At 35.7% G+C, this 27,567-nt stretch overlaps 1 protein-coding gene across 2 annotated transcripts; it reads left to right on the top strand.

Annotated features, from left to right (window-relative positions):
* The first annotated feature begins 1,552 nt into the window (after positions 1 to 1,552).
* Positions 1,553 to 27,328, top strand: LOC110711110 (Fanconi anemia group J protein homolog). 2 transcript variants are annotated; one of them, XM_021889477.1, is made up of 28 exons: positions 1,553 to 2,206; positions 3,283 to 3,367; positions 4,505 to 4,580; positions 5,082 to 5,146; positions 5,238 to 5,282; positions 5,360 to 5,460; positions 5,572 to 5,713; positions 6,551 to 6,612; positions 6,686 to 6,759; positions 6,851 to 6,921; positions 7,940 to 8,027; positions 8,105 to 8,177; positions 8,257 to 8,352; positions 14,914 to 15,010; positions 15,548 to 15,641; positions 15,750 to 15,833; positions 15,927 to 16,083; positions 16,289 to 16,482; positions 20,243 to 20,287; positions 20,456 to 20,484; positions 20,574 to 20,695; positions 22,290 to 22,337; positions 24,019 to 24,143; positions 24,221 to 24,543; positions 25,222 to 26,149; positions 26,454 to 26,510; positions 26,714 to 26,833; positions 26,916 to 27,328. In XM_021889477.1, exons 1-28 carry the CDS (start codon positions 1,861 to 1,863, stop codon positions 26,958 to 26,960), a joined length of 3,792 nt encoding a protein of 1,263 aa, XP_021745169.1. In that variant the 5' UTR covers positions 1,553 to 1,860; the 3' UTR covers positions 26,961 to 27,328. The 2 variants fall into 2 exon arrangements, with proteins under 2 accessions (XP_021745169.1, XP_021745170.1); XM_021889478.1 differs by having other exon boundaries at positions 1,554 to 2,206; positions 26,911 to 27,328.
* Positions 27,329 to 27,567: the final 239 nt, after the last annotated feature.

Below are 27,567 nucleotides of genomic sequence, written 5' to 3'. Positions count from 1 at the left end.
TTAAGGAGTTAATTATTCAGTGAAGTCAAGTGATCGAAATTCTTGACTAGAAGCCGCTTTCAATCAGTGAGAATAATGTATAATTAGTCTCACAGCTTGCGCATGACTGAACCTATTGGGTCACACCCTAAGCACAAAATCAAACCGTAACATGGGTTGGGCCGAATGCCCAAATACGTTTATAAATATAGTTTAGATCAATGTGTTGGACGTTGGGCATAGACACGCCAAGTCCAAGCACAAATTGTCAATTGGATCAAGCGGATCACAAAGATGAAGCAAGACGAGCAACGACAAGCTAGGCCCAAAGGCCTGACGCACCAATATGTGGTAGAAGCAGAGCCTAGCCGAGCAGCCTAGCTGCAGCTTGGGCTTGGGAGGCTTGTGGGTTGCTACTTGCCATAGGATACAAGTGTGGCGTGCGGTGCACACATGAGGTGGTCGGTTGGCTTGTCCTTGTAGGACAAGTCGTTCTATGTGGACGACTTTTCTATTGCTACTATAATTACTTCAAGGAGGTTATTTATTTATAAATACCCCAAGATCATTAGATGATCATATGACAATTAATTAGAGAATTAATATTGCCTTCTAAAAGTGAGAACCTAGATCTAAACACATAAGCCAATACATTGAAGGCGGATTTGATCGTGTGGGTGGACTTTCGATAGAGGGATTGCAAGTCAAGATTTTCTAAGCAGGTTAAGCAAGTGATCGTAGTTAAAGGAGCTCAAGTGTTTCGATTAGTATGCTATAACGAGTTTGTAAAGTTGTATAAATAGCTCACCTAATTTATTAGGTTGTAATTATTGGGATTTTGTAAGCCTTCACACTTGACAAATCGTTGAGTTTGGCGGTAATACCTCCGATTTAGGTGTATGCTTCCGCAATTTTATTTAAAGGTTGTTTATTTTTTCCTTTAATTCTTATTTATTATTAGTTATTAAATCGGGGGTGTTACAATATACTTCCATCTTTCCATTTTTAAACAACAACCCATATACAAGCGCTTCCCAAGGCGATGGAACTTCTCTTCAACAACCCTTGGCAATTGAGTTTCTCAATCCCCTCATCAGTTCAGCAAATTACAAAATGCTACTCTTTTTGTCATGTAAAATTGCGCCCTTATACTCGTAACAAAGATTCATTCCCAACCTCTATATCTTTTGATTACAGTGCCTCTCATAATCCAGTTTCTTAACACTATAAAAGTAGATAGAGCATCACTTCTTTACCCAAATAGCCAGCCTATGGTTATAATTCCAGTATTGCTTGTCTCCCACACCTCTAATAGATCATAAGTCCTCCCTTATAGCTCCTCCAAACACTTTCTGTAACTCACCACAAATCTCATCCTTATAAATATTTAATCAATTCAAATCATTTTAAGATCTCCTTAATCGAACTTAATCAAGTTTGACGCAAACTTTTCCTCTATACTCATAGTGCCTAACCCTTCTCAATTGCATATCCGCAATAATATGAGCAATGCGCCACAAACCCACCTTGATAATAAACAATCAATATTTTTTTTTTTTTATATTTATAGTGCTACAAGGGCAAGTGATGAGAATCAATCTCAGGATGTCTTGAAATCGGGAGAGAAACTCACTCTCGTAAACAGTAAACAGTCAATATGCCATTTGAGTGATTTGACAATCTTAAGCTCTTAATTAAGTTCTTAACCCAAACCAGAAAACACATTGAACTCTTGACCCTTGCTGTAGAAGCTATCGAAATACATTGCGCGGCCAAAAACCCCAAAATTCAAACTTCCTTCCCGCCAATTGATTTCTCCCAGTTTCATCTTCTTCCTCTTCCTCTTTCTCTCTCCTCACTCACAGCAAAACCAGAAAAAAAATGGAAGCATCAACCCACCAAAATCCAGAAAACCCTAGAAATGTCTACCACATTGGAGGAATCCCAGTTGAATTCCCTTACAAACCGTACGGATCTCAGCTTGCATTCATGGGTCGGGTCATCTCTACGCTTGATCGAGCTCAAAAGGAAGGACATTGCCATGCTCTCCTTGAGTCTCCTACTGGTACTGGAAAGTCTCTCTCTCTCCTCTGCTCTGCTCTTGCTTGGCAGCTTCATCGCGGCAAAAACCCCATTTTTCAGCAGCAACACTCTAAGCCTGATTCTAGGGCTTCTTCTGACCCTCTTAATCATGGCGGCGGCTTCGTCGTTGATTCTCAGCTTTCTGGTTTGTTTTCCCACTGAAATTATGTTTTTTTGTGTTTTGTTCAATTTTCCAGATTCTAGGGTTTTTGATTTTTAATATTACCCATTTTGATTTGAATTACTTTAGTGGGGTTAGGGTTTTGGAAGTTTATGGTAGAATTTGTGGGTTTGGGGGTGAAGTGCTGAAAATTTAGATGTATATTTAGCGGTATTGATTATATTGTACACCAGTTTGTCAATTATGGGCTATTGGAAATCAATTTTCTCAAGACATCTGGGTTTTTTTTTTTTTTTTTTTTTTTTTTTTTTTTTTTTTTATTCAGTTATTAATGGTCTGAACCGTCCTTCACTCCTCTGTTCAATCGAAGAAGTTTGGTGTTGTGGATTTTTGGAAGTTTAAGTTAGGGTTGGGTTTTGGGGGTGAACTGTTCAATATCCGCAAGTAAATTTAGATCTCTATCCTGTTCTATTAGGAAGTTTATGACAGTTAAGGATTATTTGTCGAACTTGAACTTCAAAATTCAATTGATGCTCATAGAAAAAAAAGCTAGTGGCAAGAGCAAAATTGACAAGAGTCAAGGTTATGGCCTTATGGGTGATGAACAAAATTTACATGCGAATCAAAGTTATGGGTTTTTATTTATGTTGTTGATGTTAAAATTTTCATGGAAGGGCTTAGGGAAACTATTGGTATTTTTTTTTTTTTAGCATCCGACCCTCAATTTCTAACAATGAAGATGCTAGGTGGGAAGCGTATAATGGAAACGTGTGCAAAAATAACCGAGCTTTATTGTCAAATGAAGTTCTCTTAAAACTGGAATCTATATATACCTTATGATATACGCGTTCCTTAACCCTGTTGTTAAGTGATTATAGAGGTGGATACTCTTAACATTTTTTAGTTGTTTAAGTTACGACAATTTGTGCTCTCACTTCTGCTAGTGGTGAAGATGCCCCTTATAGACACGTTAATCAATATGAATTGATTATTGGATACTTGCTTGAATGGTGATGATATGTTTAAATTTCCTAAACAGTGTTTCAGCCTATTATATGTTTATAACATGTCTGTAAAGAGTTGATCAATTTTATCTCCAGAGACTTCAACACCGGAGACAGCTCCACCTGCAACAAATACTATGAGTCAAAGCAAGAAATCAGTGCCCACCATATATTATGCCTCGTAAGTGCGGAGTTGATTTTCTTTGTGATTTTTTTCATCCAGTCAATTATTTCTCGTTTTCTGCTCATAAACCACCAGTTGGGTTTTAGTATTATTTAGTAAAGAAAGTTCTATATCATATTAGGAAACCCTCAATTGATTTTGAATGCACACCGCTTCTCAAAATGACTAGACATGTTTGACTTTTTTGGTCAGATCTTGTCAACTTAGACAGCTATTTTTTACCATAATTGTATTTGTCGTTGCTTTGCTGTGTGTATATTATTGAAATCAATATTGTATATTATAAGGGGTTCATTTTCCTGTCTCTCCTTAACATTTACAATATATTTGGCATGCCATTTTACAAAGCGTACATACTTTTTTCTGGAGCAGAGGCCTCATTGCCAAAAGAAGCTATAGAAAATTTTTCAATTTGCCTGCTGGCAAGTTCTGTTCTTAGAGAATAAAATGATAACACATAGAGAATAATACCAGATTGAAACGGCTGCATCATATTGCAAAAGTGAGTCAATCCTGAGAAACTGGACATTTGTTTCGGTAGTTTTGCTGACCAATTAGTTTTATGTATAAAACATACACATAGTGACTGTGAAGAGGAGATGATGAGGTGAAATGTTGTGATGGTGATCTTGTGTAGTATGTGGTTGGAGCAAATAGCCGTATATATTCTAAGGATTTTCTCTCTTGTAATTTGCTATGGAACATTGTTAGCATCTTTATTGGCAAAGGCAGCAGGGCTTTTAAGGGTTATTCAATTGGGGAGATTCAGAGGTATTGAATTGATTTGTTATTTGTCTTTTGGCATCTCTTTAAGAGTACACAGTCCTTTTCTGTAAGGTTTTTCTTGATTGATCAATATAATTATTTTCTCTTAAATAAAAAAAACAGAAAATATCATGAAGAGGAATGGATGAAGACCACATATATGATTTTATTGATAAAAGTGGAAGGTGCCTATGGCAGATTCTCACTTTTCTGTTTGTTTTGAAATCTCAAAAATGAATATATAAACCCAACTTTATAGGGAGATGTATTATGTATTTATGTACTTTAAAATTGGATGGATGAATCAAATTATAAATTTTTTGCCCAACTGATGTGTGCTGATTATCTATATATCTGTAACTTTGTTAGGAGAACTCATTCTCAAATTACACAAGTTATTCGTGAATATCGGAAGACAACTTACAGGGCCCCTATGGCTGTTTTGGTAAGTCTTACAATTTTTAAGTTTGTGCTGGCAACTTATACTTCTATTTATTTATTTATTTTTAATCTATTACGGCCGAGATACCAAATATTGAACTCTGTATTGGCTGAAAACGCCTCTCCTTGCTTTCTATGCCGTGGTGTCTATCTTGACATCTAATGCACTAGCTCATTTTGTTGATGAAAAGTTATTTTTTTTGAGAGCATGCCACTTTGTTAATGTATAACTTGAACACTTGATCTGATTTGATGGAAAATATCATGATACCATTATTTCAATGTGTTTATTTGGTTTAATGGTTGTTGGGTATGCTTCGTCCTCAGCAACTGGATTCCCAGGTTTTTTTTTTTATTGATTTTGTACAGTAGGGATGATGGTAGGGCTGGTAAGCTGGATGGTTGTGGTTCTTCATCATATGATGTACCTAGCTACACAGAACAAATGCATGCTCATCTGGTCGAGAATGTGTAAACCTTTTCCTTACTTTTCACGTTTTTCCAGGCATCTAGGAAGCATTATTGCACTAATGAAAAGATACGTAATGGAGACAACCTAGATGAGGAATGGTGAAATTTCGTTAAGCCAAAATACGCAGGTTAATTCTATATTCTTTCATTAATTCCTTCCCCTAACATGGAGATATGCATTTTTGTTCAGCAAGTTACTTCTTGAGAACAAAGAAGCTGGGTGTCCACAGTTCAAGTAAGTGATTTTCATGGTTTCATGTAGATGCTCTTCACAATTTCAGTTCTTCATGTCTGTGCTCTTTGTCTGTGCAGAAATGCTCATAGAGTTAAAAGTCATCCATCTCTCCAGAAAGGTGGTTGTCATGAGGCTCATGATATTGAAGATCTTGTCAAGATTGGAAAAACAGTAAAAGGTTATTTAGCTTATTCTGTGCTTCAGCTTTTGTTTTTTACCCTTGCAGTCTGTAGTCTATATTCCTGTAATTATCTCTGGAAATTGAGAACAAATGTCTTATCATTTGCAGGTTGCTCGTATTTTGCGGCGCGTTCATTGGCTGGTGATGCACATATCGTTTTTTGCCCGTATAGTTATATTACCAATCCGATTATCCGAAGAGCAATGGAAATTGACATCAAGGGAGCTATTCTTGTTCTTGATGAAGCCCAGTATGCTTATAACTCTCAACTTAACTGCTTTGTCTCTTTCCCATTGCATTTACAATCATGATTTCTAATAGGAGTCTGTACTCTAGTCTTTTTTATGCTGGTAAAAATACCAAATACTGCAGCCTTGCCTCTATATGCGTAATATATTGTTTTGTTTAATGCTTCAATCACCGTTTAAAAATACAAGCTTTTATTGTCATATTTAAAGGAATGTGCCTCAACTGTCAACTTTTACAACTATTATTTTCTTGACATCTGGCTACATGTCTTATTCATTTTTCCCCCCAGTCCCTGAAAGGTAAATGCTTAACCAGTTATCAGTTTGAATTGATCATGTCTCTGAAGCCATATTTAATTATATATTAAGCCTGAAATTTTGTGGCTGGTAACTTAAACAATTATGACATTGTACAACAAATCACAATGCCGTATTTCCATTACTCCAATAATGGTTTAAAATTTGTTTTCAGTGATTGGGTTGGGTATGCTTCTGACATTAAATTCAATTGAAATTCCTTTGATGATACAATTATATCCTGTGTTTTGTTATCATTAGGCCACAAAGTTGGCTTTATTTGAAATGAACGAAGAATCGCATGATTATGATTTCACAAGTACTTGATAATTATGATTTTGGGTTTGTTCTATGTAATTATAAAGGTGTTCATCTTGGGAATATTACCTGTAGACATGTAGTTGTTTTAATGGTGGTCTGACCAAGCTAAAATGTTTAAGGATAGTGATACTTCTGTGTGATTCCATAGGTTCAGTTTATATATTGTCACCAGTATCGGTAGTTTTTATAGAGAAACCTCTGAACTTATTGAAACTTGACAGTAATATAGAGGACATATCTCGAGAAGCTGGTAGTGTGGATGTTGATGAAGATGCTTTGCATAGTAAGTGAATCTCTTACAGTATACTGCTCTTATCATTATCATCTGTTACTAATGCTCGCATACTTTATAAAAGAATTGCAGATGGAGCTAGGTCAGCTCTGTGGAGGTGACGCACTGACATACCAGCCTCTGTATGAAATGGTCCAGGTGATTGTTTTGCTTTTAAGCATATAAATCCATATTACCGAATCGCCTGATTAATTTTTCTCTAATCAATTGTGATGGCTGAGACATGTAGGATGTTTTAAGCTGGATGGAGCGCCGAAAAGGGGCTTTAGAAAAGCGTGATTTTCAGCGCTATGTCTCATGGTGAGTAAATTCTTCTCTTTACCTCCAGTTTTCAAGCTTAGTTTAGTATGACCAAAGGTTGAAGAAGAAAAGAAGACAATTTATGTGATTAAGTTCTCGATTATTTTGATTTATATATCTGGTTTACATTAGTGTATAAAAATGGTGCCTAGGCTCACCTGACTACCTGAGGCGCATTTTAGTCAATATATATATATTTAATGTTTATACAGTGTGTCTCACTTCAAAAAAGCGCCCAAGGAGGTGTGCCTAGGCGCAGCAGGACCTCTATCGCTTTAGTGCACCTTGAGCTTTTTTATACATTGGTTTTATGGTTACATTAGACTATAAACATGCCTTTTCCATACCATGTGTGATTTTTTCTATCTATATATTTTTTTTTTGATAAGTGATTGTGACCACGCAAATCAAATTAGCTACCAATCATGTTTAATTGTTTGCATTGTACTCGTATTGTAAATCACTCTTTTAATTTCTCATTTATCACATTTTCAAAATGCTATGAAAGTTGAATGTGACAATTGGTTATGTATACCCCCTACCCACAACAAGGGCGGGCCTTAGGGAGCTACCTTAAATTCCATAGCTTGTAATTAATCTTTACCATCTAACATTAATTTTTTTTGCTCTAACTCATATCCTAAGCTCTAGTACAAATGCACTATTATTTTTAACATTATCATACATATAAGGAGCAGGGTGTTTTAACTAGTCATAAGTAATTCTAATCTATCCCAAAGAAAAAACCTCTTCACTTTTATCTCAAATACTAAAGTAGGCTATTTGACTAGTGTACGTATCCATAAACACATTTGCCCCTTTCTAAAATAATCTACTACATTATAGTCTAAACAATCAATTATTGTAGGGGCTTGTCTGAGGATACATATAACCATCTTGGAAAGGGAAGAGGGGCTTACTTTTAAAACATCCAAAATAGTAAGGAGGTAATTTATTTTTGATATAGTGAGTTTTACCCTGCCTATTAAACTATGCTTCCATTGTATTTCAAATGCAGTTGGACAGGAGATAAGGCTTTAAAGGAGCTCCAAGAGGCTAGCATATCACAACAGTGCTTCCCAATCTTGCAAGAGTGTGCTGCTAAGGTCCATATCTATACTGATAAGTTAGCTCTTGATAACCAAGCTGCTGTTTTGCTAATGTGTACAATCCATTTGTTAAGGCTATCAAAGCTGCTTCAGACACCGAATCAGGGTTAGCTCATTTAAGTGGCATGTCAGCAGTAGCATTGGAAGGTAATTACTTTCGAAAGTGCTTCTGCTTTACTGATCAGATTCTGTCAAACTCTAACACGATATGTTTTCATCATTGCAGGTCTTTTCTGCTCTCTTAATTATTTTTTTCAGAAAAATGGGCTTCACATAAATGACTTCCAACTTGCTGTACAATGCATCTTCAAAAAAGACACTGGTGAGATTTCTAGGTGCTGGTTTGTAACATGCAATGTCTATAAGTGAAGGAAATTGTTATCATGCAGGAGACCTTGTATATATTGTGGACTTGCATTGCAATTCTCTGGTTTTGTTGGTTAAATAACATTGACATGCTGATTTCCTTAACCCTCAAAGATTTTGAAGGCACAACTTAATGTCTGTAGGAATTACTTACGATGCAAATTTAACTGGTAGCATCTTTAAATAATAGGCTTCAAGCTACCCTTGACTTTAGATCTAGATTAGGATTAGACTGATAGTAATTTTGTTTTCTGTTTCTTTATTTTTATTATTTTATTTTCTATTATTTTATGTGGTCATGTCTGTGTCTTTGAAGTGTGATACTATGCCACAAGTTCGATGGATTTCACCCTATCATATGATATTTTGCTGGCGCAAGCTATCCTCTTTTTCTGAAGCATTGAATACCCCTTCTTCTAGCTAGGATGGTGGGGGTAGGCTTGTAAGTCTAAGGTTAAGGATTTCAACGTATTCAAAAATTTGAAGGTCTACAAATTTCCAATCGTTGGTTGGTACACCCGGGTGTACCATGCGCATGGTACACTCGGATCAAAACTAGTTAAAAAAAAAAACGTAAAGAACTTAACTTATATTTATAATGAACATCACCACTTTATAAAAGAACACAACATTGAAATATAAAGAACGTGCTAATTTTGGTGAAACAGTTTTTAAAAAAGGTAAATGATAATTACCAATTGATTTTTACCGCGTATTTAATGTCAAATCATTTCAAAATAGTTAGTTTTCTATAATTTCTCTCTCTAATCTTAGATTTTATTTTCAAGTTTCAAATTTTAAAATTTGGAATTCATTTTCAAAATTTAAAATTCCAATATTTTTTATACTGTTCATTTTCCTTTTAAAAAAATTCTCTAAACAACCAATTATATATTTTTACATTTTGTTAAAATATTCATCTTGGTTATGGGTATTTATTATGATGTTCATTATATGATTTTTAAATGTCCATGTTCTTTGATTGTAATTTTAATGTACCTTTATTGTCATACAATGTTCATTACTTAATGTAAAATGTTCTCTGAATTTTGTTTTAACATGTTGGATAAATATAAATAATGTTCTTTAAATAATATTATCATGTTCTTAATTAATATAACGAATATTCTTTAGATCTATTGGAAAATCAATCATCAATTGAAGAGGTCTCAAAAGTATATCGTCTTCATCAACCTTTATGATCCCGATTTCAAAAAATATATATATACACAATTAGATCATTTTTTTCAAAAAAAATTCGCAATTAGATTAACATAGTTTGTAACAAATGAACATATAGTTCAAATTCAAAGAACATAGTATGTGACCATAAAGAACATATAGTTTAGACCCAAAAAACATATTAATTAAACACAATGAACATATTCATTCCAATTAAAAAAATGAATATGGATAAAAAAAAACTGAAAAAAGAACATCCATGCCAATCCAAAAGAACTTCATCTTTAACCTGTGAAAATAACACAAATTAAAAAAAAAAAACTAAAATAATAAAAAAAAAATTTACATTTTTTCCAGGGATGAATTTGTTCAAAATGATCCATGAACAAATATAATAATCTAAAACCTTTATCATCAACAACAAAATTATGAAATATAAATTGAAAAAATAATTAAAAACTACCTTCTCATTTGATGACAAAATCTAACATGAATTATTATTTGTCAAAAACATCAATCTGGTGATCATCAAGTGCAAATTGACAATCATAGATCGTGACGAAATTCACCATGAGCCATCATTTTCTCTCTAAAATATTTATTTCTTTCTCTTGAAATTTTATTCTCTCTAAAAATTCTCTATATTTGTAAAAACTGATTATGAATAACTATGGATATGGGAAGCTAAAAATTATGGAAAGGATATAACAAAAAACCTTCAATTAAGGAGCATTAATTTACGAAGCCGACTTTTTATTTTTATTTATTTATTTTTTTTTTGAATGAAAATTTTGGTCTATGTGTACCTTGAGCATGGTACACCCTGGTGTACAATGTAAATTTCACAAATTCGAGTTAATTCATTTTTCTTTAACATTTCAACTAAGTGAATTCTTGATGTCTTCTTAAATTGTTAGCTTCATTCCATCTTATGAATTTGAGCATTCTTAACTCCTCAACAAGGAAAAAACAATAAGTTGTGCCCTCGAACATATTCTTTTCTTTTTAATGTTGACCTAAAAAATGGATCATCAGAATAAGGATGGTGATTTTGCTCTTTGTAATGTTTGACATGAGCTTGGATAAAGGAGGAGGGTTTCAGTAGGCACAAGCAATGTAAAACATAGTCACATCCCATGACATTAGCCAAACTAATATTTTCGTGGGGGAGTTCCCTACTTAGCGACGCGCTGCACTTTCTAGACCTAGGTGTAGTGATAAGTATGCAAGCGTTGCTAGTTTGTCGCCCGGAGCGACGCGCCACATTGCCCGAGTGTGGTGTCAAATGAGCAAGGGTGTGCCATTGGGGCGTTCCCTACCGAGCGACGCGCTGCACTTCCCAAACCTGGGTGCATTGATAAGTATGCAAGGGTTGCCAGGTCGTCGCCCGGAAGCGACGCGCCACATTGCCCAAGTGTGGTGTCAAATGATCGGTTCTTTGAATGTGGGGTCTCTTACGGGGAAACAACAGAAGAAGTAGAAGTGATGAAGAGAAGACGCGTAAAAATCATGTGCCTCCAAGAGACAAGGTGGACAGGAGAAGGAGCTCGCGGCTTGATTTGGGGTATAAGGTGTGGTATGTTGGACAAGAAACGAGCCACAGGACTAGGAATAGTGGAGCTAGGAACGGAGTTGGTGTGATTCTCGATGAGAGGTTGTCGAAAGAGGTAGTTGAGGAGGTCTATCAGAAGAATGATAATGGTGAAGTTGCTATGTGGCCTGGAGATTGTGAATGTTATTAGTGCTTATGCTCCCCAAGTTGGTTTGGATGCAGAAGAGATCCGACAATTTTGGGAGGATTTAGACGAGGTGGTAAAGGGTGTCCACATTTTAGAGAAATTATTATTGGAGGTGATTTAAATGGGCACGTTGGGGCGAGCCGAGATGGCTATGAGAGTGTCCATGTAGGCTTTAGGTATAGGCAGATTGACGCAGGTGGTGAAGTTATTATGGATTTTGCCCAATCGTATGATTTAATTTTGGCTAATACTCGATTTAAGAAGCGGGATTCACACTTGATAACTTTTCGGAGTCGAGCAAATGCAACACAAATAGACTTCCTGCTAAGGAGCAGATAGACAAAGTTCCCTAAACTGCAAGGTCATCCTAGGAGAGAATGTGGTCACCCAACACCGGCTTTTGGTAATGACTATCCGTTTGAAAGAGAAGGCGAAGAAAAAAGGAAGACAAGAGGAGCCAATGATAAGATGGTGGACTTTAAGAAAAAAGGAAGACAAGATGAGCCAATGATAAGATGGTGGACTTTAAGGGATGCAAAGTCTTAGGTTTTTACAGTAAAGGTAATTAAGGAGGCGGATTGGGATGGAGAGGTGGATCCAGACATGACTTGGTTACGAATGACTTCCTGAGAGTGGCCAAAGAGGTCTTAGGGGAATCAAGGGGAAGAGCTTCGATACATAGAGATACTTAGTGGTGGAATGAAGAGGTGAAAACAGTAATTAAGCAAAAAAGGGAATGCTATCTAGCCTTGGGAAAATGTAGAAGTGACGAAACTTTTGTAGCGTATAAAGAGGCTAAGAGTAAGGCAAAGGCAACTGTTCGCCAAGCAAAAGAAAAGGCTTATAGCTTGACTCCAAGGAGGGAGGAAAGATCATTTATAAGATGATAAAGAGAAGACAAGAGACAAGGAAGGATATTGGCATGGTGAAGTGTGTCAAAGATAAGAACCAAATGGTCCTAGTACAAAAGGAGGACATTAAGGACAGGTGGAAGGGGTACTTCGATGAATTGTTTAATGGAAGTAATGGAGTTGTGACAGGATATACCTCCGGGAGTGATGAATAAATCAACATGGAGTATATGCAGAGGATTAGGTGAGTAGAGGGGGAGATTGCACCGAAGAAGATGAAGCTTAAGAAGGCGGTTGGCCTTGATGGTGTACCAATAGTGGTGTGGAGGTGTTTAGGTAAGATTGGTATTGATTGGTTAACAGACCTTTTCAACAAGATATGGACGGCTACAAGGATCCCGCAAGATTGGAGGAAGAGCACCTTGGTCCCGGTCTATAAAAACAAAGGAGACGCTCAAGATTGTTCTAACTATCGAGGGATCAAGCTTATGAGCCACACTATGAAGTTGTAGAAAAGGGTGATTGAACATAGGTTGAGGGCATGCACAAGCATTTCGGATAACTAATTTGGTTTTATGCCTCGGAGATCTACAATGGAAGCAATCCATTTGATAAGACAAATGATGGAGTTTTATAGGGTAAAGAAGAAGGATCTTCATATGGTCTTTATTAACTTAGAGAAGGCATATGACAAGGTGCCAAGAGAGGTACTTTGCTGGGCAATGTTGAAAAAAGGTATCCCACGAAGGTACGTGGACTTGGTTAAGGATATGTATCAAGATGTGTCAACAAATGTGAGGACATGTGGAGGGTTGACAAGAGATTTCCCCATTACAATTGGATTGCATCAAGGGTCTGCATAAAGCCCTTTTCTTTTTGCAACGGTTCTAGATGAAGTAACTAGACGAATTCAAGATGAGGTTCCATGGTGTATGTTGTTCGTAGATGATATCGTTTTGGTGGATGAAACTAAAGATGGGGTTAATGCTAAGTTGGAGCAATGGAGGCAAAGGTTGTAATCTAGAGAGTTTAAGCTAAGTCGGAGTAAGACTGAATATTTGGTATGTCATTTTGGTACTCAGAAGGGGACATGCAATGAAGTGGTGAGTTTGGATGGAAAGGATTTGACCATGAGTGAATGCTTTAAGTATCTTGGGTCGATCATCTAGAAGAATGGTGACATTGATCAAGACGTGGCTCATAGGATTAAGTCGGGGTGGCTTAAATGGAGAGCGGCCACAGGAGTGTTGTGTGACCGAAAAATTCCCTTACAGTTGAAGGGAAAGTTCTACAGGATTGCCATAAGACCAGTGTTGCTCTATGGTACAGAATGTTGGGTTCTAAGAAGGAGCACATTAAAAAGATGGAGGTTACGGAAATGCGCATGTTAAGGTGGATGTATGGGAACTCTCTAAGAGATAGAATCAGGAATGAGGTGCAGATAAACTAAGGGAAAATCGCCTGCGTTGGTTTGGGCATGTAAGACGGAGACCCGAAGGTGCACCGGTGCGAAGAGTGGAAGAGTGGTACCATGGAGGGGTGAAACGAGAGAGAGGGAGACCGAAAATGACTTGGTTGGAAGGAGTTAGGAAGGATATGAAGTGTATGGGTTTGCATGAGGATGAAGGATTGGATCGTAAGGGATGGAGGAGGAAGATTTATGTCGATGACTACACGGAATAATCAACTTTGGTTTATGTTAGACGACCCCACTTATGGGATTAAGGCTTTGATTGATTATGTCTGAAACCAGGAACTCACTTCAATTTAAGATGAAATATAATAAAATACATTGCCAACACATCTCCGAATTTGAGAGGCGACACTATCCCAAGGACTTTCTTTCACTACAATATCCTGAATCCCGTTTTCCTGCAAATCACCATCCTTATTTATACTGCTTTTCTAATAAATTTTTTCCACTACCTAGGGTGATGATCACCACCAGCACTTCACATCTCGGTGCAATGGGACTTGGTGAAATAAGCTCTTTTAGAATCAATCTTGAACCACCTGCTAGAGGTTCGTATGTGGACGTAACTGCTCTTACAGCTTCCAACCTGTGATAACTTGCTATCTGGCTGAAAAAGGTGGTCTAGAGGAAGGAGGGGAAGAATCAAAAAAGAAAGATGGACATAAATCGTGAACCAACTCATTTTGTATTTCCCACCTTATGGAAAAGTATAGGAGACTAGGCAATAAACTCATGAATCTTGATACTCTGAAAATAAATTTTTATCTAAATTTGTTTTTTTTTTGTTTTTGTTTTTTTGTTTTTGTTTTTTTTTCTCCCCTCTTTTTTATGAAAATTAAAAATGAAAATACTTGTATATATATATATATGTATATATATATTTTCTTGATCTACAAGTAAAAAACCCATCTTAATATATGCTTGAACATTTTTTTTCTTTTTTAATACGTTATTATGAATAAAGTAATAGAAAGAGAAATAAACCTTTTTTAAAAAAAAATATGTATTTGGTTGTAGTTAAGTAGTACATTTAGGAATAGGCTGTCACAATGATTTGGAGGAGTGAGACTTGCCAAAAGAGAGGATGTACTAGTTCTTTCATGACTTGGTTGATGATGCTCTAAGAATGTAGTATGAGATAAAAGCATCAAATATATTATGAAACCTACAGTTATCATCTCCTTTCATCTTTTCTCTATGAATTTCTTCTGCATGTAACTTTGACTATTTTGTCAATATATCTTATTGCGCTGTTGCTGTGCACATTTCAGGTAGCTGGACACTTACTTTCAGTTTGTGGTGTTTGAACCCAGCTGTTGTATTCAGAGATATCACTGATCTTTCATTATCAGTGATTTTAACATCTGGGTAGGTTTTTGCATATATTGCTATAAGCTGTGGTTAATTTATACTCTGTTGTTTAGGGTCGCAGTCAGTCGTACAGCAACCACACAATAACATACTTTGGGCAGTCACTCTTGAGTTCATGTTGCTGCTTGCTGAATACTTTGAAATTGGTTCCCCTTATCGGGAAAGTTAATTGGTTTGCAGTTGTAGTTGAAAAGTTCACTAATTCAGTTTATATGTTAATTAAATCCATGATTGCATGTGCACCTGGTTGAAGTTAATCCACTCCTTGAAGAGGCCTGCTTGCCTTTTTCTTTGTTTGGTTATATTATTTGCACCTCAGGAGCTTGGCTCACTAAAATCTGAAAACTACTTGTTTCCATGAGCTCCACTCATGTCAGTAACTGGACTGCTTTTTTGATGAATGCTGATGATGAAAGTGGCAGTAAATCTCTTAATTTCTACATTTTTTATTTGCAACTTCTCGTAGTTGCTGTTCTGTTAATAATATGCCATGTTTCATGATTTTGTTTTTTTATTTTTTTGGGGTAATATCAGGACTCTATCACCAATGAATTCTTTTTCATCTGAACTTGGAATCCCATTTGGCACGCTTCTAGAGGCTCCACACGTAATTGATGTTGAATCTCAGGTATAGTCTGTGAACATGTTACATGTAGTATCTTATGGTGGCCTAGTCCCTTTGTCCCTGGTCACTATCTCATGCTTTGTTTTGAATATTGTTCTTTATTTTCCACAGGTTTGGGCTTCAATAATTTCTACTGGTCCACATGAATATCCCTTAAATGCTAGCTATAAGACAGCCGATGCATATGCGTTTCAGGTACTTGCTAATTTAGTAGTTTCTTTTCCCTCCATTGCTATGAACTCTAGGTCAATCACATCTATTTTGATTCTATTGTGAATTGTTATGAAGGATGCTGTTGGTAAAGCTTTGGAGGAGCTGTTCAAGGTTGTTCCTGGTGGTTCACTAGTGTTTTTCCCAAGCTATAAGCTAATGGATAAGCTTTGTAAAAGGTGGATTGAAACAGGCCAGTGGTCTCGGATGAATGCTAGAAAACCCGTCTTTGTTGGTAATTAATCCTGTTCTGCAAATGGCAACATAAAAAAATTCAATGTTATGCTATTGGATAGTATGTGTTAACTATCTGGAGGGCCTCTTGTTTTTGTTCTTAATTTAAATGCTATTTGGAAGAGATATATTTTGAGAAATTCCGGTTTTGCACTACTTTAGGAGCATAATCTACAAGATAATTGCTAATATCCTTTGATATGCAGAGCCCAGAGGAGGAAGTCAGGAGGATTTTGAAGCTGTTTTGAAAGGTTATTATAGTGCAATTCGTCCAGGCACTAAGCCAGCTCTTGGAAAAAGGAGAAAGGCAAAGAAAGTAAAATCCAATTTGTCTACTACAGCTAATTCAATCGAGGAATCTAAGGAGGGGGCTGCGTTTCTTGCTGTTTGCCGTGGAAAGGTGTGTGACGATTTTTATAGTTATGCATCAATGTTCAGTCCCTAGTAAGAATGACTTTACCCTTCACCATTACAGAATTATAATGATAAGTTCTTGCTGCATGATACTACTATGACTATTACGTACAATGTGTGAGTGTGTGTCAAACATGTAATCTTGCGATGACCTGGATATATACTTAAAATAGTCGGTTACATCATATAGGTCACCTATACTAGCTTCACAAGCACCTTGATATTTATGCTAATTTAATAAGATATAAGGCCTTTGCGTCTTATGTGGTAAGGCGTCAACCACTGATGTGTAAGATAATTTTAAAATAAGTACAACATGACTTTGCATCAGTCAGATTTACTGTAATTCTAGAGGAGATTAAAACCCCATATCCACCAATTTTTTTTAGAAACCCTAGCTTATGATCACATATCTCTTTCATTTTTTCTCAGAATTCATTTCTTAGACATATGTTTTAGAAATTTATTTTTATATATATAAAGTTTACCTTGCCTACTAAAGGCACACACCTTCACCTTGTGTATAGGTTCCAAGGACGTTTGCACCTTGGTGCGTCTTGCACAATTCTGAGGCTATAGCTTGGTAGATTTGGTCTTTTGTTTGTGATTGATGTCAACATAAATGCACTATCCTGTGTATTATTTCTAAATTCTTTTTGCTTCTTGAATCCTTAGGACACAAAATTATAAGGCTGAGATTCATCAAGCAATGAAAGTCAGTCAATCAATCAAAGCCTTAATCCCATAAGTGGGGTCGGCTACATGGACCAAAAGTGATTATTCCGTATAGGCATCCACAATAATCTTACTCCTCCATCCCTTAAGATCAAATACCTCGTTTAACCTCTCTATGATCCCACTCTTCCACTCTTCGTACTGGTGCACCCTGGGGTGTCCTTCTTACATGTCCGAACCAACGGAAGGAATGAAAGTCAAGATCAACTCAAATTAAGAAGTTGTGTAGTTGAAGCCTGATCACAATAATGGGCTCTTCAAGAGATCTGGCTGGTGCTTGATGTGCTAAAAGAATAGTTCCATACGAGATTGCAGTGAACTGATATTAGGGAAGAGGGGCAATTTAGGGTGTAGAGTTACAATAAAGTTGTTAGGAGAAGTTAGTTTGTTAGGGAAATGCTCTATAAATAGAGCTAATTAGAGAGAGATAAGCATGTTGAGTATTGTTGAATGCTTTAAGTTAGCTTTAGAAGGGTAAATTGGGAGAGAATCCACTTTTGGAAGTGGAATTATCATACATAAGTGCTGCAATTCAGTTAGTTAATCAAAATTCATCATCTTCTTCCTATGGTCTGTTCTATGAAGCTCAAGCTATGTTAATTCATAGCAAAGATCTGGGTGGGGCTTGATGTGCTAAATGCTTATTTCAGTCCTGAGATCTGGCTGTAGCTACCAATGGCCTTTTTTTTTTTTTTTTTTAATAAATTTCCTTAATCCTTATATAATTGTTTTTGCGGTTAGATTGAGGAAAAGCATTTCAGAACAATAGAACATCTTTAAAGGGTCTATTCCTAAGAGTCTAAACCACCTTAAGGCAGCTTGGTGAAATTTGTGGTTGAAGAAACACAGTGAATTCTTTGGTCCTATACTTCTTTTTTCTTTCTTTTGCTCCTTTGTGGGGGAAGATATCTAGGTATACTTCTCTTTTTATTACCTGTACTGAGGAAAAATTTACCGAGGAGAAAATTGATTACATACTACCAACTAAAAAAGGAGAACACTGAAGTAAACACTGTTGAAGAAGTTAAGGAGCAAATTACATGTTTTTTCATACTTGACTCAAATCACATAAGTAATTGATCATCTAATGGAAGAAACCTGCTTTTTCCTGCCTTTATTCGTGGTTTCATAGCAGATAATCCTTCAATCACTGTGATGGTGTTAGAATCTGAGGTAGTCTTAATGGCCAACACATCAACCAGAAGTGAAAACATTAGCTATCCTCTATCCGGTGATTATATTTGCAAGAAGCAAATTCAAGAATGCCTTTGATGTCTTTTCAATTTTTGTTTACAATTGATGGCTGCTCTTCTATTGTTCATAACTCTTTATCTCTTGGTCCATAGTACTGATCATCCAGTGCAAAGAGCTCATAAAATTGATCTTATGGGATGATTCTCTCTCTAAGTGTGAGAGAAGATAACTATAATTTCAGCCGCAGCTAGTTAATTTCTATCTTGCTTTGGACCTTAGCTCCTGATGATAGCGAAGCAGGAAAGATGGTGGGAAGAATTGTAATGGTCATAATTGTTTGGTCAAGTCTTCATGTCACCATTTGCAAGTGCTTCCTTTGAGGGTGGGGTGTTTTTCACAATATTTTGTTGTTGGCACTCTTTTAAAGAGCAGGTTTTCAATGGTTCTTTGTTATGTTGATCAAGTAGGATTTTCTTTCTTTCTTTGGTAACTCATCATGAAGTAAGTTGAATTTTTGGAATCCATGTATGTAAAATGGTTGAATAATTTTCCAGTTTTCATTTCAAATGGAGTCAAAAGACTCACTATTCTTTTGATTGGACATTTAAACTTTGATAGAATTAATGGCTATCTGATTAACAGATAAGTATAGATAAAAAAACATCCCGAGTAATATATATCCTTATAGGGTAACAAAAATGCAGAAATTAAATTCTAGGTTTTTCTGATTCCCTCTAGGGGTTTTCCCTTGGGAGGGTTTTTCTAGCTTTCATTGCTAGATTTTTTTCTTATTTTTTTTAAGGTTTTCCTTCACTCTTCTCCTTTTCTCTCTTTCTCTTTCATCTTTTTCTTATGGTCTCAATTGTGAATCTTTGTAGGGGTTTCCACCGGTGTTTTTACCGGTGGTAAGCCCTAAAAACTTTTTAATTGCTTTCAATAAATGGATCCCACTTTAAGGTGGTGGTTATTCTATTAGGCTTTAAGGTGAATCTTTGTAAGGCTTAATTTCTTTTTTTGTTCGTCTACGAAGATTTAGGGTTTCTTAATCTTCGAAAGTATTTAGAAGACTATATGAGTATTTTCGCTCATTCAACTATTCATCAGTGGATCTCAAGCCGAATTAGTGCTAACTCACAGATTGTATTGCTTCGGATGAAGTTTTTTTATTAAGGCGATTGTTGATCGAATCTGCGATGAAACTAGTTCTAAGGTGATTTGTACTTGTGTTGAAATTTCAGATTTCCTAGGAATTGTTTGTAAGTGCCGTTTGACTATCTTTTATTAATGAAATCCTTTTTCTTCTTGTCAAAAAAAAAAAAAAAAAATTGCAGAAATCTAAACTTTTTGGGAAATTCTCTATTAGGGTGGGAAGTTTCTTACCTAGGCTTGTGAAATTTCCGCAAAAAGTTGAATCTAGCAGTTATGAGCACATCATAGTTAATCCACCATGGGGAAATCACAGTAATTAGGGTAGGCTGAATTCTACTATTCAACCAAACAATTACTGGATCAGACAATTTGTTAGCCTTTCTATGCTTTTGATTTTCTTTTGTAAATAGTAGGTGACTGTTGCATTTTATATATAGGGTCAGCTTCTGTTTGAACGAAGGTTAGGTGATTTGTTGTTGATTGCATTCTTGCATTTAAAAATTCTTTCCTTTTTAATTATTCATTTAGCTCTGTTTTTTCATAAGATGACTTTATTCTGTCAGAGCTCTAGTATAACAATGTTTTAACATTATAATGCTGATGTAAGGGGACATATGATCCTTTCAAATTGCTGAATCTTGGTTTTTGGCTGTTGTCTATGTGCGCAGGTCTCTGAAGGAATTGACTTTTCAGATGAAAATGCTCGTGCTGTGGTATCCTTTTTGAACTATTTCAAAATTATATATAATGTAGATATGTATGATTATTACGTAGATTATGACTAAAATGAGCTCAATGTATATCAGTTATTTATTTATTGCTATGAGAAATTCCTTCTTTATACTAATATTTGTGGGGATGTATCTTCTTAACTGCTTCAGATAATTATTGGTATTCCTTTTCCAAACATGTAAGAATTTTTAGCCTTTTCTGTCTTAATTGAACTGGGTTTTTTGGTTGTATACCAAATTGAGATTATCAATTTTGAAATCTTTGCAGAAATGACATCCAAGTTGCTGAGAAGAAGAAGTATAATGACACATATAAATGCTCCAAGAATCTTCTAAGTGGAAGTGACTGGTACTGCCAACAAGCTTTCCGAGCACTGAATCAGGCTGCAGGTATGCAGGGGTATACTAGAAAATGAGCGTCGATTAATCTTTGATAGGCTGATTGCTACAACATATTATTTAAGTGATGCTCGTATTAAGTTATTGTAGGCTTTAATAATCTCAGGGTATTTAAAAGAAAAGGATACATTTTTTTTCTTCTAGATGTTGCACAAAGGAAAATCCGGTTTCAAGCTATATGTACTGCAATGTTATTATAGATCAACAGCATTGGTTTTCAGTTTATTTTAAATAGCAAGGTTACAGATGAACTAAAGTATCAATACATGGTGTGAAAATCTTAGAAGTCCCATAGTCTAGGAGCATAATCTCCTTGCAAAATAACATGCTAAAATGTGATTGTTGAAGAAGCCCCTTTAAAAACTCCAGCCGCTCTCAATTAAGGGGAATTTAAGACAATTAAATCTGTCCCCCCTCTTTTTTTTTTCTCCCCTTTCTAGTTACAAGCACCATACTATAGCCAGCCAAAATATTTTGCTCCTAGACTTCAAAATCTTGAAAAAGATGGATCCTTAGGGGTGAAGGATGATTGATTTCCATGGTTGGCTGTATGATTCTGTGATCTCTCTTTAGATTAATCAGTATATGATCTTCCTTTCTAGAAGGTTTGATTGTCTTGAGAAGATTTAGTTTTTAAAGTGTTCCTACCAATCAAACCTTCTAGGAAGGCAGAACCATTTGAGATTTTGAGAAACTAACAAGCATCAGACAACAAGTCTGAAAAACAACCTATTTTCTGTTCAACATTTCCATTCAATTTGAACAATTTCAAATAAATTTTTATTGCTCTATTGGTTTACTAAACAATTTCACCTATACTTGTTATCCTTGGAGGCTTAGACTGATTCCTGGTGCTCAAGGTTAGTTTGAATGGACTTATGAGACTGAAAACTGAGGTACTATTGTCTGGCTCTTGTGATAAAAAATTAGGCTGCTCGGAATGTGTCATGATTCTCAATATGTGATATATAAAGATCCTTTGATGTTTTGGTTTTCCTACTCAATATATGATTGCATTTTTGTGGCTTTCTAAAAGCAAGAGATCTCAAAAGGATCACTCAAGCAGTAGTAAGTAGTTAGCAGAAAGGTGAAAAAAACCTTTTGGTGTTTGTCTATACGTTTGATGCGTGTGTGTGTGTGTGTGCGCGTGGTGTGTTCCTCTGTACGTTTGATTAGTCCTCTGGGACACCGGACATTTTAGAATTGCTAACATCTGAGGAAATAGGTTATTAAAATCTGAAACAAATCCAGGCCCAGAATATATATGTCTATGTTTATGTGTGTGTGAAGGCCCCTCCCTCTTTTAATTATATGTCGATGGTTGACAGATGTGTCTGCAAATTCAAAGCATTATAACGAAATCATGTCCCTAAAATGTGCTCACTTTTCAAGTTATCATATCATTTATATTGTCATGTGGCTATATTTTTCTATTCTCTTAGAATCAAGTATTGGCTCTAATTGTTTCTGTATAGGTTAAGTCTACCTTGCTCTCGGTACTATAATTTTTAAAAACCAGCTGTTGTAATTCTTGTAACCAAGGGTTTACCATGTGATATTTACTCTTTCATTTGCCTGATGACAGGCAGGTGTATCCGTCACAGGCATGATTATGGGGCAATCATCTTCTTAGGTAATCTTTGTCTTCTTAGTTCTTCCTGTTGGGTTTTTTGCTGCTTTAATGTATTGGGATGGGATTGAGGTTAATAAATGAATGTGCAAAAAGGCATGATCTGGTTTCGAAAGGGATGAAGCAGTTTTATTTATTGGACATAACTGCATATTATGAACTCTATAAATCAACGTGAAGGTTTATATGTATGAGTAGAGGCTGCATCATGTTGTTTCTGACAAGATGGAAGAGTATCCCAATGCCTTCAAAAGAAACTCTTTTTTTCTTGATAGAGATAAAATAGATTCTTAACCAAGAATTTTGAAGCATAAGATAAAATCTAGTTTATTGAGTCTGTTTGTCTTTTTTTTTTTTTTTTTCTTCCTGGCTGTCAATGTATGTTAACATTTAAAATATATCATACTCCCTCTGCCCCCTTTGTTTGCTCCATTGGGGACAGTTACTTTTTTAGTTTTTGGTTGAAAGGAATTGACGAAAAAGAAAAGCAATGGGGTTAATGGAGTGGTTGTGATTTGTGAGAGAAAAGTAGCTTTTAAAAGTTGTGTAAAAACCACTGCATTTAAATCAATGCAATTGAACCTGCAGTGTGCCATGTTTTATTTACATGTGTGAGCATTCTTTAGTTTGAATCTTCTAAAATTTATTGATCTAGTGAGGAAGAAAAAATTTAGACTTACAGCATGATTTTCAAAATGTAAACTATTACCTTGGTGTAACCCATAAGCAAGATTAATATTACCTCCATTTCACAATACAGGCACTGTTTTGACTTTTTATTTATTTTTATAATCTAGTTATTTACTTTGACTACATTTTTTACTTGTATAAAAAAATATTACTAATATACCTCTGTTTTTTTAATTGCACCATTTGTGTTGGGCACAAAGTTTATGAAAGGAATGAAATGACAAAAACGCCCATGTGAGTATGTGACTACAAAGAAGAGAGTAAAAGTGAGGTTACAAGGGTATATATCAAATGTGAGTAAGGGTAAAATTGGTATTTGGTGTATGAAAACAAACAAAAAGTGTATGAAAGTATACCCATTATAGAAATGGTGCAATTGATATGCAACTTCCCTAAAAGGAAAATGGTGCAATTAAATAAATTGGAGGAAGTATAAAAAGTCTTGGATTTGTTTCAATGTATATTTTCAATATATTATCTTTCCATAATTTTTTACTAGTTGATAAAAAAAATAAAATTAATGGTCATTGTTGTGTTTTGACAAAGTGAAAAAGTCAAAATATTGCATCTATTGTGAAACAGAGGTAGTATATTATTTCACAGCCTTTTCTTTATAAAATATTAATTTATACAAGTAACCTTTTCCTCACTCTCCCTTTTCACCTGGTTTGAACTGAAGACTGGTCTTGTTTTTCTCTCCTTTTAGCCTTAAAATCCACTTACTGTTTCATATTTATTTTTCATGTCCCTACAAAACATTTAGTGGTAAAACTAGTTTGTTGCAACACAGATCATGGTAATAGAGGCAAGGTCTCACTTGGAAACTGATCTTTGACTAAGCTTAATGTTCAGTGCATATTTTTAATTTGTTTAGTGTTCTGCCTCCTGTTTCCTTTCTGTTAACTCCTTCCTATCTTGGCATGTTTTGGTAGTAAATATATCTTGTTTACGTTATACAACTTTTGATGATGGCTCTTCACTTACTCCCTTTCAGATGAACGATTTCGTGAGGAAAGAAATACGATCTACATTTCAAAGTGGCTAAGGAAGTCAATCAGAACATATGAGAACTTTGAGACATCAGTTGAAGGATTGAAATCCTTCTTCTGTAACATTAAGGTTAAACAAGATGCTTTATTTGATGTTACATTTGTTGTCTCATTAGTTTTGTAGATTTACTTTCTAATATTTCACAGGAGAGGGTTGGCAACACCATTAAGTTACAAGATCCTGTTGCTGATTTAGAAGGTAATCTTCCTGATGCTTCAGTCAAAGAATCCATAAGATTGAAAACTCAGAAATCAACCAATTCACAAGTCAGTGAAATGGGAATGGTTTCTGGCAGCATGAAGATGCCATCTACTGGACTTTCTCATTGTTTATCACGCAAAGCTGGGGGTATCTCTGATCATACGACAATAAGATCTCAAAGAAACAATGGAATCCAGGAACCTTTATCAACTCACGTGGAAGATATTGACAACCAGAAAGAGATTGACAAAGATTGCTATAGTTTGGAGTATGTCACATTTGATTCTTGTTTGTTCTATATTCTGTTACACAGTAACACTAATACTACAGCAACAAAACCTAAAGCCTTATTCCTAAAAGGATGGGTTCAGCTGCATTAACCAAGAATCTATGAATTGGCTCGTTACATCTATAATTGAGATGATTTTTATTGTTTATTATTATCTTGTATTTATGTAATTTTTTCTACCACATATCTACACTGCCATACATAATTTAAATCATGGGCTCTTGAAAATATATATTTTGGGCAAAAGTTTGATGTAAATAATGTAACCCATTTTTTATGGCAATCAAAACCTTTTGTCATTCACCTATAACTGAGTGTATTTTTCTATGGGAAGTGGAAAATATATCGGTAATGTTCATGCTGTGTTGCTGACATTGAAGTCAACTTGAGCTCATATTCTAGTAATGAAAAATTGAGCTCTGACCCTTGCTTACCGTCTTCCTCTTCAAGCTACTGAAATGCTACTCTCTGAAATGCCCCTCCCCCTCACATTGATGCTTATCAAATTTCCTTGAAATATTCAATCTAAATTGATTCCTAGCAAAGTCTTATTTTTTGTGCTAAATTCTTTTGCATGTGAATTATTCTCTGTTTACAGTAGTCAATGGCAATGTTTACTCAGGAGAATGTTACTAACTTGGTTTCCTTCATTTTCAGGTGCTGTGAAACACTTTGCACAGCTAATTTTGAAGAAAGGCTAGAACTTTCTGTTGTTAAGGAGACTCCTATGGCTGGAGACTATGCTGTATCTAGTCCTGAGCCTTTCATGAATGAGGACAATTCTTATTCCACCATAATCCAGGCATCTGAGTTTGATCAAGCCCATCATGTGTCTTTAACAGATTCAGCTCAATCTCCTTCAAAAGTGACGTGCGCTGAAGTTACTCCAGAAAGGATTGGCAGGGGAAATACCAAGGAGTTAACACAGGAAGTAGAGTCATCTGCCAATTTGAGTGTTAATTCTCATGCACAGAAAAAGAGGATGTTGCTTAATACACAGCAGATGAACACCATTCAGAAAATGAAGTTTGATGTAGTGAATGCAGAAAATAGTCAGGACTTTAGAATGATGAATTATTCAGAGTTAAATGACAATTCAAGTCAAAGAACAAAATTTTCTAAGGTGAGTTTATCAGCATGTGAACTTAAGCCTAGCGCTCAACCTTCTGTGGTAAATGAGGGCAATATATCTTCCAAGTGTGGGGGTTTCTGTATGGATCAACTTTTACAAATTTTTTGCTCACTCTGCAAAAACCCACTTGGTCTTCCTGAAAACAGCTCGTATGTCACATGTTTCTTGACTTCACTATCAAAAATTATTTTGAGTAGTCTTTCTAAAGGACATGGGCCGCAAAGTTTACAGACTTCACCATCTCTTGTGCCAGTTTTAATAGTGGATATATTATCAGTTGATCAGCGGCTTTATAATAGGAATAACAAAGATATTCCAGGACAGGGTATCTGGTGCCAAGAAGATGGATGTGTATACAATTCCATATTTTGCCCTTTCTGCATTTCTACCAACCATTGTCTTGGAGTGCAGATCATGGCTGCTGATGCATTAAACACTCAGTTAATTGGAAAGGTAAGGCTATTGGCGGGTATTTTGCTTACAACTTGGATAGTTGGCTTTTGGCTGGGGTGTTTTGCTATGTCCTACACCTGATAATTGTGGTATTTGACTTCAAATTTCCTTGCTCTATACAAGTCCGACTTTGCTTACTAATAACTATGCTTATCACAAGTACCTGCAGGCTGATACTTTTGTGATTTAACCTCTTTAATATATCTCACTCATCTTATTTTTGGGAGGGGAGGCAAGTGTGACAGAAACAGTCTCTTTGTTATCATGTTCTTTCAATGTTATTCAGTTATTTTCTTTTCTGCAGATACTCTTCTACTATGATCGTTTGGAGGTTAAGACTTGCCTAGGATCGGAAAGCAAGGTATTTCACTGGAACCTCTTGTAGTTCTTGTGTATGTTCCCAACAGAATTGCAGTTACTGTGGGTTTTTTGCAGTCTAGTTTTGAGGGTGAGGTACTAAGTTTGTTTAGATTTGTTAGTTGTGATCACAAAGAATACAATTCCAATATTTCTCAAACTTAATTGCTTCCAGAATTCTGAGCGTTTTACCTGACATGCTTGTAGGATTCTTTGATTGATAACAATTTGTGCCGAGATCAGACAGTTGGTATAAATTCTATTAAAAAATATGAATATCAATCTCAGCAGCACAGTCCAGGAAGCTGGAAATTGACGAAAGGCAAGGTGTGAATTGCATTCAAACGGTCCTTGCTTAGTTTCTATTGTAAACTTGTTTGATTTTTCCCCTCTATATCTTGCAGTCTAGACTACTAAAGAGGAGCCCTATGTCACAGTCATAGACGAAGATTAGTGACTACTGTGTACTGAACTACTGGGCTCTGGTTAAGCTAGGCACTGTACAGCACATGTATGACACTTCAATAGAACATTTATTATTGACTATTGATTAAGGAGGCGTAGTTTCACATGTCAAGGGCACATATTTTTAGTTAAGGTGACTTGTGGTTGACTCGAGTTATGATGGCTTTTAGAGTGGGTTGGGTCACTTAGGCGTGCCTCTCATTTGTAAAGTTGAGCTTTTGGATAGATTCTCTCAAGGAAATGCTAACATTTCCGCAAGAATTTTGTGTAAAAATGTATAGTTAAACGGAAATCACCAATGTACAGAACAATTGAAGTTGTAATATCTCAGGCTTTGTACAACATTTATATTGCTAATTGACTCAGCAGAATATTTGGTCGTCGTTTTTTGTTATTTTTCCTAATTGGCATCATAATCAGTTATCTGTCTGCTGCTTCAAAGTTCGTTATGGCTTGTTGCTGGATTCTAATGTCTGTAAACAAAGAAATGGATGTGAGTCTTGGAAATACCGAGAAATGTTCATATTTTTTTTATCGATTCCTAGTCTATTGAGCAGTTGCAGTGAACCAGTGGTTTGGTGTAGTTAGACACTTTT

Source organism: Chenopodium quinoa, unplaced genomic scaffold (assembly GCF_001683475.1).
Source record: "Chenopodium quinoa cultivar QQ74 unplaced genomic scaffold, ASM168347v1, whole genome shotgun sequence".
NCBI lineage: Eukaryota > Viridiplantae > Streptophyta > Magnoliopsida > Caryophyllales > Amaranthaceae > Chenopodium > Chenopodium quinoa.
Note: the sequence above shows the minus strand (reverse complement) of the source record. Positions and strands in the feature narration are given on the sequence as shown.